Consider the following 17,797-nt stretch of genomic DNA (forward strand, 5'->3'; position numbering starts at 1 on the left):
TTTTGTTATGTTTTTGTTTTTTAAAGAGACCCTACTGTACCATGCTGTAATAATTTATTTACAGGACTTTGGAATGTGTACAATTGCCAATATTAATTAAAACTACGAAAAAGCTTGGCTGGAACAACAAACAACATTTTACAGTAGTATTAATGCAAGTCTAACACAATACAACATATCAGAGATATTAGTCTTAATTTGCAGCGATGAATAAATTAAAAATAGAGGGGGTTAATGTCTTCTTTCAACTTTCATGTCATTATGGCGTTAAGTTGGTTTTCTTGAATAATGTTGTCACCGTGTACTAAACAATTTAAAGGGCATATGATTGTCTCATCATCTCATTTCCTGAACCGCTTCATCCTCATTAGGTTCACGGGGGGTGCAGGAGCCTAAGCCAGCTGAGGCCAGGCCAGAGGCGGGTGACACCGTGAATTGGTGGCCAGCACCCATACCTAGGTGCAATTTAGAGTGTCCAATCAGCCTACCATGCATGAATTTGGAATGTGGGTGGCAACCGGAGTACCCGGAGGAAACCTACGCAGGCCCGGGGAGAACATGCAAACTCCTCATACATGGACCCACCTGGACTTGAACCTTGAACCCCCTGAATTAATCCCCTGCCAAGAATTCTTTCCTCCCCAAATCTTTCTTTGTACAGTGTACAAACTAGCCAAACAACCACATGCCTTTGGATAATTGGAGCCTTCTTCAATTAAGCGATTTAAACACATTTTTTAAATATAAACACAAGCACAGGAACAACAGGAGGATATAAAGATTCATACAAAAACAAGCACAAAATTGAAAAGCTAGGCCTTTTAATTGTTTTTGTTGTCGTTGTAAAACGGATATAGACAGATGCAACATTTACACTATAACACAAGAACTATAAATCAACCATATACATTTATGTACAATTTTTTTTAAGGTTAAGACCTGAATTAACAACTCGTTGTTTTGACATTTTTTTCCCATGGCAAATCATTCATAGATTTATAAACTAAAACAAGATAAATTATATAATTGTTAACAAAAATATCTGCCAAAATATCAGCTTGTCATCATAATGTTGATTTAACATAACTTTTTAATTTTCATTAGGGCATGGAAGCTTTCAATTCATTTATGGTATGACTGACACCGTTATAAATATGTTTTCTTTGGTTGCCAATGATGTTCGATATATTTGAACTTGTCAACATGGATTGGGGCGTCACCATCAATAACAGTAAATAATACTGGGATTGATTTAAGTTAAGTTTAGATTTTTCTTTACATGAGATACAGGCTTTCTATTTTCCACTTATTACAATCATCTCCCTCCACGCCAGCAGGAGTGTAGTCCAGCTCACGTCCATGTCTTTTGTGAGTAAATGCTCTACCTGTACTCCACTGTTAAAGGGAGGGTCTATATCTTTTTATTTTTTTGCTGATCATACTCGGATTGCACTTTGGATGATTTGGTCAACATATGCGACCTTCAGCTGGCGTGGGCAGTAACGCACTCCTACTCTTTGGAGTATTAATTTCTTGTTGACTATTCGGATTTTCAGCACTACCCCTATGACCCCTCATAAGACCACGGAATCCTCGAGACCTGCGTATTGGTCTCCTACCACGAATGTAAAATCCTTGTCGATTATACCGTCGAGAGCCCCTCATGTGAGAAAGTTCCATGCTCTCTTTCATGGCAGGGTCTGGTTCACGTGTGTCTAAATCTGAGCCCATTTTCTCAATTTCAGTGCTTGTATCCCATTCAGTGGGCCCAGCTGGGCCCCGTATATCAGTTTTATCATTAAACCTTCTCATGTCTGGGTCTTGCATCCTGAAATAAGGTTCAGAGCTACCTGGTATAGGGCTATTAATGTCTATGGAATCTCTTTCAGTTTGATGGAATTTTTTTGTATCATTCACTCGCCTTCCACGATATGGATTTTCATGGTTTCGTAAATCTATATCTCTTCTTCTTCTTTGGTTACAGATGTCTTGCATCTCACCTTCTCTTCTGTTTTGAAAAAACATTTTACAACCACGAATCCTCTTTTCAGCCCCTGACCTTTCCATGCTTGGACCTCTTGTAATTCGTGAATGCTTTAAATCTTGAACACCTACACCAATAGGGGGAACAACCCTTTCATTACCTTTTCTGCAGCCCATGTTTTCAGATCCCCATCTTGACTCAACATCTCTTTGATCAGTTTCTCCAAAACTATTTTCAGGGCCTTCTCGATCACATCTAGGACCCCCCAAATCAACATGACCTTGGAAAGGCTTTGTATCCCTCGAGCCAGGCCCGCACCAATTATCTTGTGAAACTCTCCTTGGCCCAGTAAAAGGCATAGGAGTAAAGTCAGGTCTAACTCTTTCGTCCCTCATCTCCGGCCCCCTCTGGTCAGTACAAGGCCCGACCTCATTATATTCAAAACATGGTGCCTCAATAGCCTCAGAATTTCGCCATGAATACCTGCTATCTGGGTGATTCCACTCATTTTTTAATTGTGTTTTGTGTCTAGCTAACCAATGTTTCTGGATGTCCGAGCCACGACGATCTGATGCTGGGTACCTGCGCCTACAATATCTTCTCATGGGCATTGATACGTTAAAATTTCGACCAAGATCATCGAATAATGCTTCTGATTCTATAAACTCCTCATCTTCTATATCAAATCTTCTTCCCATCCTTTGATCTTCTCTGTTATCTGGACCCAATCTGTTGTCTTGTCTGTCTTCAGACCCAATAAATGGTCGGGCATTTTCTCTCCAATTAGGACTTGGTTCTCTTGGATCCTTCTCAAAATTCACATTTCTGAGGTCAATATCTTTTGTTTTTTGTCTGTCATGCCCAAAGACCTCAAAGCCTGGATTTCTATTTTCATATATTGGCCCAATAAAATCTTCACTAGCCGGACCCTTCCTCTCAGCTCTGAAATGTGGATCTTTCCAGTTGCGCTCAGGACCCATCATTTTTGGAAGTATTTTATCTGGGCCCTGTCCACCAAAAGGATGCTCTGTGACTCTAGTGTCAGAAAGACCACTGCCATATACTTTTTCCTGCCTATCTGGAAGTCTTATCTCAGGGCCCGGGCACTCTGTGTTTGGACCCAAACGGCCATCCTCTTCTACTATTCTATGTTCCATAAAAAGTTGATGTTTTGTATTAACAGACCCGGGGTTATCTCTCGCAGGTCCTGGTCCCTTAATATCCGGACCTCTCCAGTCATATGAGTCGAATTCTTGACTTTCGGTCTGACTTTCTATCTCATGATCCCAAGCTGGTCTATCAGGTCTGAGCCTATCAAAGGCCAAGTCATTAGTGTTTTGCTCTCCCCAGGGAGCAGAGGTTGCGTGATCCTCTATGGTATGCCTTGCAAAATCATGCTCCCACCGATTATTCCTCTCATCACCCGGTGCAGTAAAAAATGTCCTTCCTAATTCTTTCTTAGGTTCTAGTCCACCCAAATCTGGAAAACCAGATTTGTTTCTATTGCGCTCAGGACAGTTAAATAATATTCTCCTTGTATTCTCTTCCCCCCCGAATTGGGAGACGACAAGCCCTTTTGTGTCAAATCTTGAACTTTCCATGGTATGTTTTTTTCTATCATGGCCTTGTTCCCTGGCAAGCCCTTCTTCAACTCTTGCCCCTCCCCTCTCATGTGCAGGAGACTCCTTTCCCAGACCACTTTCAAAATGTGAGCTTAATTGGTGTGGTCCACCAGGTTCTCTCATGCCATATGGCACCTTATTCACAGCTGGTTGTTTTTTTTCAGATAATGGTTTGCTGAAATCAGGAGGCATAGGTTTATTGCCAAGAACACTATCAGCCATGTCTGGATTTCCAGTGTTCCATTCCCGTGTTCTAAAATCACAAACACCTGTTTTACCATGCATTGTAATTCTCATGTCAGTATATAACCTTTCTGGTCCATTCCAGTTACGCATATTGGGTCCTCTGAATCTAACTCCTGTGAAATATGGACCATCTGGTTTGCTCCTATTATGTCCTGGGACACCTGTATACATATTCCGCCCTCTTGGTCCAATGACATTCAGACCACCTTGTCTTCTGCTATCATCATTTGAAAACCCCAGATTTTGCACTCCCATTTCAAATTGCGGTTTACAGGCCTCTATTCTGTTGGGTACATGGATTTCCATATTTGTAGTTGCTCTCTCAGGACCTTGACCATGCTTATTCCCTTCTTGAAAGGCATAGCTGCTATCTGCAGTTGATTCTCCAATGGCTCTGTCTGGAACATGTGACTCAAAAGCACCAATAAAACTTTTACCACCCATACAATTGACAACTTGACCAGGTCCTAACGAGGAAACTTCTCTAACATCATATTTTCTATGCTGCTGGAAATTAACATCATACTGTGATTCCTGAAAAAAAATTGCAGATCCAACATTTTCTAGCCCTGTACAAAAGGCATTAGATTCGAATTGTCTGTAATTTATACTTAGTGCTGGTCTACCCATAGATGCCTCTTCTGTTTTGCTGAATTTTTCAATTGTATATGTCTCCTCTGAAAGTGTTTGGGTTGTACATCTATCAGTTTTTGTTTTCAGACTTGACTTTAAATTACTGTTTTCAATGCTTTTCAGATCACTTCTGTGTTGCTGAAAGTCCTTCACTGGAAGGTAACCCTTACTTTCTTTACTGGGGTCACTACATTTAATCGTAAAATCTACTGCAATGCCTTCAATCTGTATATCACCATTATCCATGCTGCTTATCATGCTGGCTGGTTGTCCTAAATAAGACTTATTGTCCTCTACCTTCAAATTTGGAACTTCAATATCTTTTATTGGATCTCTACCTGGTTTTGAACATTTTTGGCCAAGGCCCATTAGAGATGCTATACTGGGACCTATTTTAGTAGCTGAAATTAAAGGTACAGACCCTTGACACTGTTTTTCTAAATCATTTCGATCCAAAGAGTTCCCTTCACACTCTTGGCTTTTTTTTTCTACTTTAGCATCTGGACGCATTTGATTGACTTGTGTCTCGCAATCTATGATTTCATCAGATTTGGCAGAGGGATTATTTTCCACACTACTCGGTTTTATAAACCGTGGATCAGGGTCAGGACTCTCAGGGGAATCTCGAATGGGGGGGTCAATTTCTCTCAATGGAATGGGGCTTTCAAATTTATCTCCACCAGTTCCCTGCTGTTTTATAGCATGTGGAAAATCATTATCATTATTACCAATTACCCTGTCCTTGTTTTCTAACAGTTCATTGTAATTTGAATGTTGTGAAGTTTCAATTTTTGAAATGGGGAAATTTTCAGGTGAAATGTCTTTTTCAGCGCTGCCAGATTTGAAATTATGTTTATCACCTGTGTTGTTTTTCGTAAGTGATGGAAACGATATGGTAGAACTAGATCGTACAACATCTGGGTTCAATTGACAGTTCAAAGTAACATGCATTTCATTCTCAGTTATATCGCAGGATGCTTTTAGCTCTTTCTGTGCATTTGGAACCGAAAAATTTTCTGTAACATAGGAGGGTGACCTCCTACGATCACGGGAATGGCGCCTTAAACTGTGCGATTTGCGGTGATGAGCTTGGCGTTCAGGATGGTCTCTACTTCTGTGTGTTGACCTGTCTTTTTCACTTTTTCTGTGTCTATCTTTTCCTCTGTGTCTCCGAGAACGTGAAACAGATCGATGCTGGGATCTCCTTGAAGGACTTCTGCAGTGTTCTCTTTCACGATGACTTCGTCTCTTTGGGGATGACCTACGCCTTCTGCTGTAATTTGAAATAGGAGATTTTGATAAAGAAGAATTCCGATTCTTTTTGGTGCCTGGATCCCCTTGGATTGCATTGAGAACGTCATCATCCAAATCATAAGGTGTATCAGAATCCTCAATCTCACCAGCAGAGGATTTTTCACTCTCTTTTAAATCAGCTGATTCTTCATCTATGTTTTTAACTGATGTGATCATTATATTGTCCTGTTTAACAGGCTCTCTGCCAAAGGCATCCAGACCTCCTGTCAAATTGCTGGTCTCTACAGTTTCAGGATCATTTGATCCTAAAGGCTCAGAGTGTAAACCACTCTGATTTGGGGAGCCCTGACTGAGAGGCAGTGACTTTGATTGAAGACACATCTTGGGATCGTTACCAGAAAATTGTGCCATGAACATACCTACGGCCTCTTTTTGTTGACGAAGTGCTTCTTCCTGTTCCTTTAACTGTTGTTTTTGTTCTTCAATCTGTTTATTAAGCTCTTCAAGCATCCGTTGCTGCTCAGTCAGTGTTGCAGCTGAGATGACTACAGTACCTGTGGGAAGGTTCTGCAGAGCTGCAACTGGAGTAGAAGATTGAGATGAAGTTTTTGAAAAAGGTGAATCAACATGTGTGGGAATTGGAAAAGATTGTGCTGGAGAGTTTAACATTTTAGTTGGATTTCGCTTCATTCCGTCACATTGCACATCTTGAAACATAGTCTCATCTTCTGGATCATAGGCCACATCGTCGTCTACAGTGCTTGACAATGGAGGATCTTCCGATTTTTTTCTTTTGCTTTGTGAAGAAACCGTTTTAAATTCTATTGCCGGGTCATACGCCTCCTCTGGGTCATAGGGACGATCTAATGTATAATCCTCTTCTCGATCTTTGGCTTTAGATATCTGTCCATACTGCTGAACAATTGGATCCATCATTGACTTGGACACATGAGAAAACACAGAAACCTTCGCACTAACTGTTGTCACATTTTCTGTGCAATGTTTCTCATTAGAGACCATGACATTACTTTGCTTGTTTTTGAACAATGTATTTAGAATAGTTGACAGTGGAGTAAAACCGGGGGCTTTCGTATTGCTTTCAGATATGTTAGATGAGTACTGAATAGATGGATGGATGGACGGATGGATTGATGCTGTAGAGACTGAAGTCGAAACTGCAGGGTCTGATTTCATAGAGGCCAGTTGTGATGGAATCATTTCTGGTTTAGAAGAGAATTCTGATGGTGATCCAGGACAAGTTGGTGAAAGAGGGGTTGGGGTGCTTGCAGAGGTCTCAGGATCATAAGGTTTGAAAACCTCCGATTTCTCAGAACCATAGAGGGCAGGAGGTTTTGGGATCCAAAGAGGATCTTTAGCAAAACATTTCAATTTTTTTTCTTCCATTTCTTGAAGTGCACTTCCAGAACGTTTTGTTTTTTGGACAATTGCCAAACCAAGAAGAATATTAGGCCTATTTTTTTCAAGTCCTGTGAAGAAGAAAAAAAAACCTAATGACACATTTGAATTTTTTTTTTTACATTTTTGATGTATATATGTGTGTACGTGTATGTATGTGTATGTGTATGTGTGTATGTGTATGTGTATGTATGTGTATGTGTGTATGTGTGTGTATGTATGTGTATTTGTGTACGTGTGTATGTGTGCATGTGTGTGTATGTGTGTACGTGTGTGTACGTGTGTGTACGTGTGTGTACGTGTGTGTATCTGTGTATGTGTGTGCATGTGTATGTGCATGTGTATGTGCATGTGTATGTGCATGTGTATGTGCATGTGTATGTGTATGTGTATGTGTATGTGCATGTGCATGTGTATGTGCATGTGTATGTGTATGTGCATGTATATGCATGTGTGTGTATGTGTGTATGAGCATGTGTATGTGCATGTGCATGTGTAAGTGCATGTGCATGTGTAAGTGCATGTGCATGTGCATGTGTATGTGCATGTGTATGTGCATGTGTATGTACATGTGTATGTGCATGTGTATGTGCATGTGCATGTACATGTGCGTATGTGTGTACGTGCGTGTATGTGTGAATGTGTGTATGTGTGCACGTGTCTGTGTGTGTGTGTATGTGTGTATGTGTATGTGTGTGTATGTGCATGTGTGTGTATGTGTATGTGCATGTGTGTGTAAGTGTAAGAGTAAGTGCAAGTGAATGTGCATGTGCATGTGCATATGTATGTGTATGTGTATGTATGTGTGCATGTGTGCATGTGTGCATGTGCGCATGTGCGCATGTGTGTATGTGTGTATGTGTGTATGTGTGTATTTGTGTATTTGTGTATGTGTGTATGTGTATTTGTGTATGTGTGTATGTGTGTATGTGTATTTGTGTATGTGTGTATGTGTGTATGTGTATGTGTGCATGTGTGTGTGTGTGTGTATGTGTATGTCTGTGTATGTGTGTGTGTATGTGTGTGTATGTGTGTGTATGTCTGTGTATGTGTGTGTGTATGTGTGTGTATGTGTGTATGTGTGTGTATGTGTGTGTATGTGTGTATGTGTGTGTATGTGTGTGTATGTGTGTGTATGTGTGTGTATGTGTGTGTATGCGTATATATAGATTTTTTTTAAACATAAGTAATTTTAATACATAAATTAATTCTTTTATGACTTTAAAATCATCAGACCTTGTCCTTCCAAAGGTTGCAATATGGACGGGATGGATTCCTTTGCACTTAATGGTACAAGGTAAATATCTTTTATCAACGGGCTCTTGTTGGACACTACGCCAAACCGCCCTCTGCTGCTGAAGTAAGAAAAGAGTGAGACATAGGCCACTTCTTCTTCTTCAGATGAAGGATGAAAGCGGATCACACATAATTCCTATTTAAAGAAAAATAAAAGCATATCATTTACAACAACAAAAAAATCAAAAAACACCTATACAAAGTATAAATATGCTAATAGGTAAAGGTAAAGCAAATCCGAAACACATTTAACCCTTTTCATTGTCTGCAGAAAACAAAATAAGTTAACCTTTGTGATGTTGGTCTTGAGTCGGGCGATATATTCCCACACTGTTTGAGGCATGATTCGTCCACCAATTTCGATGGTATCAGGTAGTTCCTAAAGAAATATACAAAGTGTTCATTGTTTTCAGTTTAACGTCAACCAAAATGGTTAAGCTACACAAATATAAATATAAATGTTACCGATTTCAGAATTTCGGCCGATCCTGAAACGAGATACCCCTTCGTAACAAACTTCGATACAGTGAACATGCTGAGGAAACCTTTCCATAATATTTCCTGCTTAGCCAGAAACTGTGAAGTTTCACCATTCGCTGGAGATTCAGAGATCACATTTCTGAAAACAAATCCAAACACACGTTTTATTATTCACAGAATTTTATAATACTGCAATTTCTCACTACCGTTTTTAAAAGTCATGTTAAATATAATAAATTCACTGTAACTAGATTGATTTAATGAATGATTAATATACAACAGAAAATAAAATCAGCTTTTGACTTAAATTTTTGGGATACGTAGTATACACTAGATATTACAGTATGTACAATGATATAAAAGTCATACCTTGAAGATGTGTTATAGAATCGTGGATCGGCTGAAGAGGATGGCTTCATTAGGATGGGTTTTGGTAATGGTTTTGGTGGTGGCAATGGCAATTTTGATACAGATGTGGAAGAGCTACCTTCCGTAAAAGTTGCATAAGACGCTGATTGACTCTGTGTATTTATGGGAACAGAGGTGCTACGTGATGAGGCAGAGTTCCGACTAGCTGCTGTACGGGGGTCTCGCCTTGTAATAGTTACTGTGGAGACAGTTGGAATCACAACAGGTGTATAAATTTGTTTTGATGTTATTTTTGAAGCACCAGAAATCGGCGATTTAGGTGACTCCATGACAGGGGAAGCAGGAGACTCTAAAATCGGAGAGGCCGGAGAGTCCTTAATAGGGGAAGCTGGTGATTCATTAATAGCAAAATCTCTGGTGTCAATTACAAGACGGGAAGAAGGGTCAAAAGTAGATGACAAATAATCAGAGTCAGGTGACGCTCGTAGATGCAAGTCATTTCCTTTAGACTGTCGTGACGAAGGCTTATCGCCTGATTCAGACACCTTATTTATTTTGTTTGGTGGTTCCTCCTCCCTTATTTGTCCTTTGAAAATGAAAAAAAAAATCAGATTTGTAAGTATACATGGGAAGGAATATACACGCACGGATACTATGCTTCAAATGCAATATATTTTCTTATTTCACCTGTGCATATCTTGCATTTTAGATCAAATAGGTGAGCCTTGTGTTGTGAGGTAGTGTCTTTCAACATACGAGAAAGAACATCTGGAATTGTGCTCCCTCTGCTTGGTTCACTCATTTTATTCTTCAGAGAAACAGTCAAAGTAGAAAGATTTCTCTTCTGTTTGCGTTGTCAAAAAATGCATAATCATCAACACATTGCACAAAGGTCAATACAAGCATCTGAATAAGAGTAAGATGAAAGCTCACATTGCCCATCGGTGTTCTTTCTGGTTTAGTGACATTTAAACAGGAAAGGTCAACCTTCACTGGCATCAAACTTGGGGCTTTTGTAGCTGCATTTTTAACCTAAAACAAACAAGACTATGTTGACCTCAAAGGAAAAACTACTGTAAAATCATGAATTCATTATACTGTGCTGTCTTTTATGTATCGTTAACAATCTATTTACCTCTGATGTATCTTTTAGATATTGGTCAGGGACCTTGGTAGCTTGCATGTCCTTTTGGCTCATCCTGACCAGTCTGAAAGGGCTAATGTCTCCTTGTACAACTCGATACAACAAGCCCTAGAAAAAAATAATCCTATGAATTATAATGCAATTATAATACATTTGGCATCCATCGATTTAAACAGTATTCAAATCTTCAAGAAAGATCTTACATTAGGCCTTAATAAATTTGAGCAAACCTTGTTTTTGGGATCTTTTAGGTTGAACATGATTGTTCTGTACTTATTCATGTATTTACTGTCTGTATTGCGAAATATGTCAAACATCTCAGTCTCAATACTTGCAACAAGCTTTACAGCATCACTTTCAGACATGGCCAAATCCTCACATTCACAAACCCTTGACAAACAAAAAGAAAGTCAGTCAACATTTCTTGATATGTACAAACACTGCAGACTGTTAATATTGTTAAGATAAACAATGGATATTCAAATAATATAAATAATTCAAATTAAAATACAGAATTCTTACCTTTTGGATAAGATGCTAGTGAGGGAACGCTGGATGCTCTGTCTGACCTGGTTATTTGGTTGAGAAGGTCGAGACGGGGGAGCACTTGGTGCTGGTGGAACCGGCAGATTTCGAGTTTCATTCAGAATTGTTGGGACGGAAGACTTCTGGCATGAAGGCACCATGTGGCTTAATGGTGGCTGAATTCCAGATTGCTTTTTTGGTATTATAAATGGTGTCAAAGACATCGACACAGATGCAGTTTCTCTGTGTTCAGACTTTAATGTTTTTGAAGATTGTGAAGCTGGAGATGGACCAGATTTTGTTTTTATATTTGGTATTAGGTGGTCTGGTTTTTCACTTCTCCTAATTAAGGTATCGCTTTTGTTGGACTCCTTTGTGCTGTCTTGGGGGTTACTTTTTGAGACAACCAGTTCAGAAACAGGTTGAAGTAAGGGATGTTCTTCTGCACTGGGGTCTTCTGATTTGAGTTTTGGGTTACTTTCAGTCTCTTTATATATGCATTCCTTTGAAGCTGTCAGGACAAAACAAAGGACTTTCTAAATATTGACAGACGATTACTGTAAAACGCTGAAGTGCAAAGCTCTTAAACACCCAATAATTTCACAACGCAGTGGAACTTGTCAGAACTGTGCAATTACCAAAAAAAAAAAAAATAACAATCACAGGTATTACCTAACATTAGGGAAACCACACTAAAATATCATCCCTTAACATAGTTATTGGGACATGTTCTAACAAACTGCGCACTGTATATCGCCACTCATTTGTGAAAACAACAAGTAGACCTGGCTGGCCAGTGCAAGTCTTTCTTTTAGCAAATAAGATTTTAAAAAGGATATAGGTGAAGAAAAGGGTGGGGGGGGGGGGGGACACTAAATGGTGTTTGAGACATAAAATGCTGTGGTAAGTTCATACCTGTACGTCTAAAAGTAAGCAAGTAAATATAATGTAAAATTACTTGATCTTAAAATTGTATTGGAAAAAAAATATTCACTCCCTCCCAGTCATTTAATCATCCAGGAACAAGTCAAGTCATATACAGTGGTACCTCGACCTACGATCACCTGACATTATGTTCTTCACAAGTGTATGTAAACTTTTGACCACAACTGTATATTTCCAACTAATGATGAACCAGGACTGAATGTTTTTTCTTCCCCTTGCTCCTGGCAGTTACAATGTCAAATGTAAAAACATGCTGTCATTAAGTTGTAGTGTGTCTTGCAACAAAGATTGCATTATGATGGACATGATGTCTGGACACGGTAATGAAAGAAAGTAAATTGTAGTGTTACTTTACTCAGAATGGTCAAATAAATAAAAAAGGCACATACAGTGGCACCTCGACCTACGATCACCTCGTGGTACAAAATGCTCGCTGTACAACGAAAATTTCGATCGAATAATTCGCCCGAGATACGGTCAAAATTTCGAGATGCGACCAAGCCAGGTGGTCATGGCACTGTCTTTTTTGCATCTCTTTCGTGTATAGAATATTTCTACAAGCACTGGGCGGACTTCGCATGTTCACATCCGTTTTTTTCCCCACGTTGGTCAACATTTACATACAAAGTAAACTAATATGTATCCGCAGAGTTTTGTGGGGTTTGCATGTTCTACCCGGACCTGCGTGGGTTTCCACTGGGTACTCCGGTTTCCTCCCACATTCCAAAAACATGCATGCTAGGTTTATTAGACACTCTAATTTGCCCAGAGGTATGGGTGTGAGTGTGCATGGATGTCAGTCTCTTTCTGCCCTGTGATCGGCTGACCACCGATTCAGGGTGTCTCTGGCCCAGAGTCACCTGGGATAGGCTCCAGCACACCTCGCGACCCTAATGAGAATAAAGCGGTTCAGAAAATGGGCTGAACGGCGACCCAGGTCGTCCTCCTGTGTTGAGTTTGCATGTTCTCCCCAGGTTTGTGTGGTACCCCGGTTTTCTCCCAGGCTCCAAAGACATGCATGGTAGGGTAGTTGCACACTCGAAACTGCCCCTAGGTAAGAGAGCTCTCCTTCAAGGACTTGGACTAAAACTTCAATTAACCTGTTTTTTTTATTAATTGTATTTCTGTATAGGCGCGTAAACGTGTATTGTAGCAGTAAAAATGGGGGTGATTCTACTTTGCATTTTTTCATTTATCATGGCCATGTCTGTTCTGCATTAACCGTGATATTAGAGGGATTATTGTATAAACAATGCCAGCCAATGAGTTCAATGAATCCTTGCAAGGTTTAAAAACAAACAGCCAAAAAAGTTAAATTGGACATGAATCTGTCTAAACTTCAAGGCTGCTGAAATGTACATCAAAAGGATACAAAGAGTGGTGCGAGAAATAATTTCTAAGGTAGCAACAGTGTACGTAACTTGTCATGCAACTAAATAATTAACTCAGGCCACCTTTTTAAAACCAAAATTGGGGGATGATACTTTTTTGAGAAATGGCTCAGGGTAAAATATTCAAATACTAAAATGTTGTGTTCATGAATACAAATTCTTCTCCAGTAATATAAGTAGTACACTAATAGTCTGTAAATTATTTGATTTTATGTATGGTTAATTCCCTTTTAGAATTGAAGACCGGTTCTACATAGTGTGCATGTTTCTAGTCAAATTTTTTCTTTACACAAGTGTCATATTAGCAGTTTGAAAAATGATTAAGGGCTGATCTATTTTAAAAAAATAGCTTGATCTGTCATTTAATGCTGTCTTTCATGTTGGCCGCTAGAGGGGGATGATCTAAAACTAATTGTCATTCAGTGATTTGTTAGGGGAAAGAATTGACCCAAAATGGGTGACTTTGACTAAAAAAAAAAAACAGGATGGTTAAAATATTTTTTAAAAGATGTGGGTAGAAAATGAATTATACCTAAAAACTAATGTCTACGTCCTGGAGTGGTCATTCCATTAAGCCCGTGGCAAAATTGAAGGATGAAAACCTGTAGTGTTAAAAAAAATCCTCTGTGACCAACAGGATTCAAAAGAGGATAAAACTGATTTTCCAACTGAACCAATCCAATGTCTGAATGTTTGATTCTGGAAAAAGACGTCTTCTTTGTAGATGAGGCGCGACAATGTCTACAGTGGCAACTTAAGCGGAAACTAATCCCCTGTATTGTCGTGTGATGTTAATACATCAAGTTCACCCTTCATCACTATATTTGGTGCTTTTTGTTGCCTTAATTACTCTAATACCAATGCATGTAATGGTGACTGTGAAAGTACATTCCATGATGACAAATGCAGTATCAGGAGTATGTGAGCATCAGTAGCAACAAAAGGTGATAAATGGTAATGTGTACCTATTGTGTATATGGTCATTTTGAAGCATGACTGCAAAGCAACAATGCCCGTATGTTGCAAGTATATTTGAAGTTTGATAAGCATATTGAGAAAAAGCATAACTCATCCAAAGATGAAAAAAACAAAGAATATTTGCCTCCATACAGTGTCCATTGTTTGCAGACTAACAAAATGTTTCCCCTAAAATGACAAGCAGTGGAACTAGTCTCAAACAAACTTTCCCTTTAAACACAGCCTGTAGATACCCAAGCTGGTTGAGCCTTCTCTGTTAAAATGCTGCTGGACCAGCCACTAGCGCTGCAACACCAGTAGGCCGAGGGGGTTGCTGAATTCCCTCTTTGACAGCAATTACTCGAGTCACCGTGGATGCACAAACATTTCCCGAATAACACTGGCAATTTTTGCTTTCTTAGGAGTCATACTGTAAGTTCTTTTCAACAAAAATACATTTATCTGTTGTGTGTTGCAGTAAATGAGCAACGTTCTGTTCTTTGCTGTGGAAGCAATAGCAAAAGTGAAAGTTCCACATAGACACCCCGACTGCAACTGAAAGCACTCTGAAATCTTTCTTCATGAATCCATTTGTTTGTGTACACGGGCATACGTGAGCTGAACTGCCAATGCAATTCAGCACAGTAGTCACGTTTACCCCTTCTTACAACTGAATCCGTTCCTGGATTTACTGATTGAAAAAATGTTGCCAACCTTTCTAGTGTTTATGCACATTCATGGTCTCATCTCTATACTATTGCTTTTAGAACTCAATTCCTCATCAATTGAAGTAAAAGGAAAGGTAGCTAATGGCTGCTTTCACACTACAGGTAAAATCCAAATTATTTGCCCATATGTGCCATGTAACTGTTTTTTCATATAGTGAAAATGATTGAATTCTGATGATTTGTAATCTGACCTCATATACATGTGCACATAAATGGGAAATCTATCCAACAACTGTGCAGTATGACTACAATAAAACAAACATATGCAAACAAGTAATGGTAAACACATTTACCTTGTTAGTACCACTGTGAAGCTATCAGGTTAAAATGTTGGGAGAGAATCCTCAAAATAGCCAAAAAAGCATGACAGCTCAGGTGTCCTTTTATAATAAGATTGTAAATTCAAAAGTAAGCCTATTTTGTGGTTATTTGAGTGGGATAAAATGTAATGATTCTATAAGTGCCTCTGAAATTGTATTTTTTTTATCTTGTTTGATTTTGATGAAGAAAATATCATTTAGGCTTGAAAATGTGTGAAAGGGTCCTTTTGTATTTCTGAACAGGGGCTTTGAGTTTGCTAATACTGTAGACCAGGAGTACACGTTATATTGTTCACCAAGATGCTACTGGTAGATTGCCTCCGAATAAGATCCCATCTGTTGGTTTTCCTCCGGGCCTGAAGAATGTCTCGTTTGTATGTAATGTGCATAATACTCACACATTCTTTGAATACGCATATCTGACTCTTTTAACCATCCTCAGGCTCTCACCAGGATTTTAAGTGTGGTGCTGGCAGCATCGCCTAACATAAATGACCTGTCTCAGCTTCTTATTATGGGATATTTGATCTTGGACATATTAAGACCCTTGCCTTGATTCGGCACCATATGCTAGTAATAAGACATGTCTCAAATGGCCCCCCTCGAAAGCCAGTGGCTATTTGAAAATTCGATCTTGGATCAAAAAGTGTAACTGTGTTGTGTCTAAAAACTAAGTTCCATTCTCTGTGGACCGTGGAAAGAAAAAAAACCATACAATTCATGTTCAAAAGTATCAAATAATGACTAACCGATGTAAGTGTAGAGGTCATCTTCGTGAGATTCTTACAAAATTACTTGAATTTAAAGGTTTCGGGTGAATGTTTTTTTTATGTGAAAATCTTCTGGGTTGAGTGAAACATTTGAAGAGACAGTCACTGCTATTGGCATGAGAGTTGTGACTTTTTCCCCTTTCCTAGTTACACGAGACTGGTTTTAATTAAGTTTCGCCGAAATACAAGCATATCCCTAAATAATATTTAAATTGTGTTTCACTAGATTACCATGGACAAAGGGGCATGATTTGGAAGAGGATGAATAGTGAATTGTACATACACGTTGTGTAAAACTTAGATGGTTGCGGGGTGGCCTGAACTTCTGTGACAGTAGGGTCACGGTCTAGGGCAGCTGTCGCCGCTGTTTGTTTTGCATCAGTTTCCATCAGTTCCTCTTCTTTAAGAGATTCTGCAACTTTTGCTGCTAACTTTGCAGACCCCCTACTAGAGCTTTGACCCTAAGAAGAAGATATTATGACTCATGAAACATTTATATTAATTGGCACAAGTTTCAAAACCACATTTCTGGAGTATTATATCTAAAATAACTATTACCTTTGCAGCAGGTGTTATAGATGTTGTCTTTCTCTGAACCTGACCTCTAGCATTTTGTACCTTAGGGTCAGAGAGGGACTTCATAGTGAGAGCAGCATGCTGAACAATGCAATCATTGCCACAATAAACAGAGTCCTGTATTGCTGGGTTGGAGCATCCTGGCCCAATACACAAAGGACGAGAACAATTTGTCTCCATATCCAGTGCAATTTCAGGTTTAGACTCAGTCTCCACTGTCAGAACCTCCTCTATGTCATTTGCCTTCAACTCGCCTTCAACAGTCTTCTGAAATCAGATTTGCATCTTAAAACCAGACCTCAATCCATTAATTTCAAAAACCACTTAAATGACCAAGATAAGTTATAAAAGCTTTGAAAAAATAGGATATTGATATTGAGTGTACAATGACTGAAAAAAAGTATATTTGTGATTAGGGAATCGGGCAAACCACAAACCAAATGAAATCCTAACCTTTTGGGACTTCAGCTCCTGTTTATCCTCTGGTTGTTGACCAGAAAGACTGAGTGACAAGCACACAGGAGAAATTTCTGGTTCTGTCTGGGGGTTACACTCAGACTGGTGATGGTTTATTGGCTTTTCGGCGCAAGGCGAGCAGGTGAAATCTTTACAGCCATCTGCCTCACTAACACCAACACAATCGCCATGGAAATATTCATGGCAAGTGAGGCAGGAGACCATAAACCTAGAGAGGGACACCAAATGAAGAGCACTTAACAGACGCTAAAATTTGGAGAATAAAAAAAAAAAAACTGCCCAGATAATTTAATCTAAAGTTACCTTTTCATGTATTTTTGCTGACAAATGCTGCACTGAGCATTGGGGTCATGACCCTTGGATTGTGATGAACCTGAATAATCCTGATTGCATTTAATGGCACTATTGCCTTGCTTACTCTCGTCCACATCTGTATAATCATAATGGCCTAGCATTAGGTCAATATTCTGATCTACATCTGAGTCTGCAAGAATAAAGTCTGAGGTTGTCTGTTTAACAGAACTCGGCGTAAGATCAGTGTTTGTATCTATTGTATTAATAAGTATCACATCACTATCATAATCTGTTATGATGGTCTCAACTTCTACACCCTTAGTCCTGGCCCTGCCCCTTCCTTTTCCTTTACCCCTTCCCCTACCTCTCC

The 17,797-nt window shown here is 39.2% G+C and overlaps 1 protein-coding gene across 3 annotated transcripts; it reads right to left on the reverse strand.

Annotated features, from left to right (window-relative positions):
• Positions 1-804: 804 nt before the first annotated feature.
• On the reverse strand, positions 805-17,791 carry LOC144194458 (uncharacterized). 3 transcript variants are annotated; one of them, XM_077713562.1, is made up of 14 exons: positions 17,437-17,787; positions 17,110-17,341; positions 16,639-16,920; positions 16,364-16,541; positions 10,967-11,480; positions 10,675-10,834; positions 10,436-10,552; positions 10,234-10,332; positions 9,988-10,144; positions 9,301-9,886; positions 8,917-9,070; positions 8,741-8,830; positions 8,392-8,587; positions 805-7,226 (listed from the first exon to the last, which is right to left on the reverse strand). In XM_077713562.1, exons 1-14 carry the CDS (start codon positions 17,586-17,588, stop codon positions 1,468-1,470), a joined length of 8,676 nt encoding a protein of 2,891 aa, XP_077569688.1. In that variant the 5' UTR covers positions 17,589-17,787; the 3' UTR covers positions 805-1,467. The 3 variants fall into 3 exon arrangements, with proteins under 3 accessions (XP_077569688.1, XP_077569680.1, XP_077569696.1); XM_077713554.1 differs by having other exon boundaries at positions 16,639-16,923; XM_077713570.1 differs by lacking the exons at positions 805-7,226; positions 8,392-8,587; positions 8,741-8,830; ... (2 more) ...; positions 10,436-10,552; positions 10,675-10,834 and having other exon boundaries at positions 9,996-10,144; positions 10,234-10,253; positions 11,014-11,480; positions 16,639-16,923; positions 17,437-17,791.
• Positions 17,792-17,797: the final 6 nt, after the last annotated feature.

Source organism: Stigmatopora nigra, chromosome 1 (genome assembly GCF_051989575.1).
Source record: "Stigmatopora nigra isolate UIUO_SnigA chromosome 1, RoL_Snig_1.1, whole genome shotgun sequence".
NCBI classification, from domain to species: Eukaryota; Metazoa; Chordata; class Actinopteri; order Syngnathiformes; family Syngnathidae; genus Stigmatopora; species Stigmatopora nigra.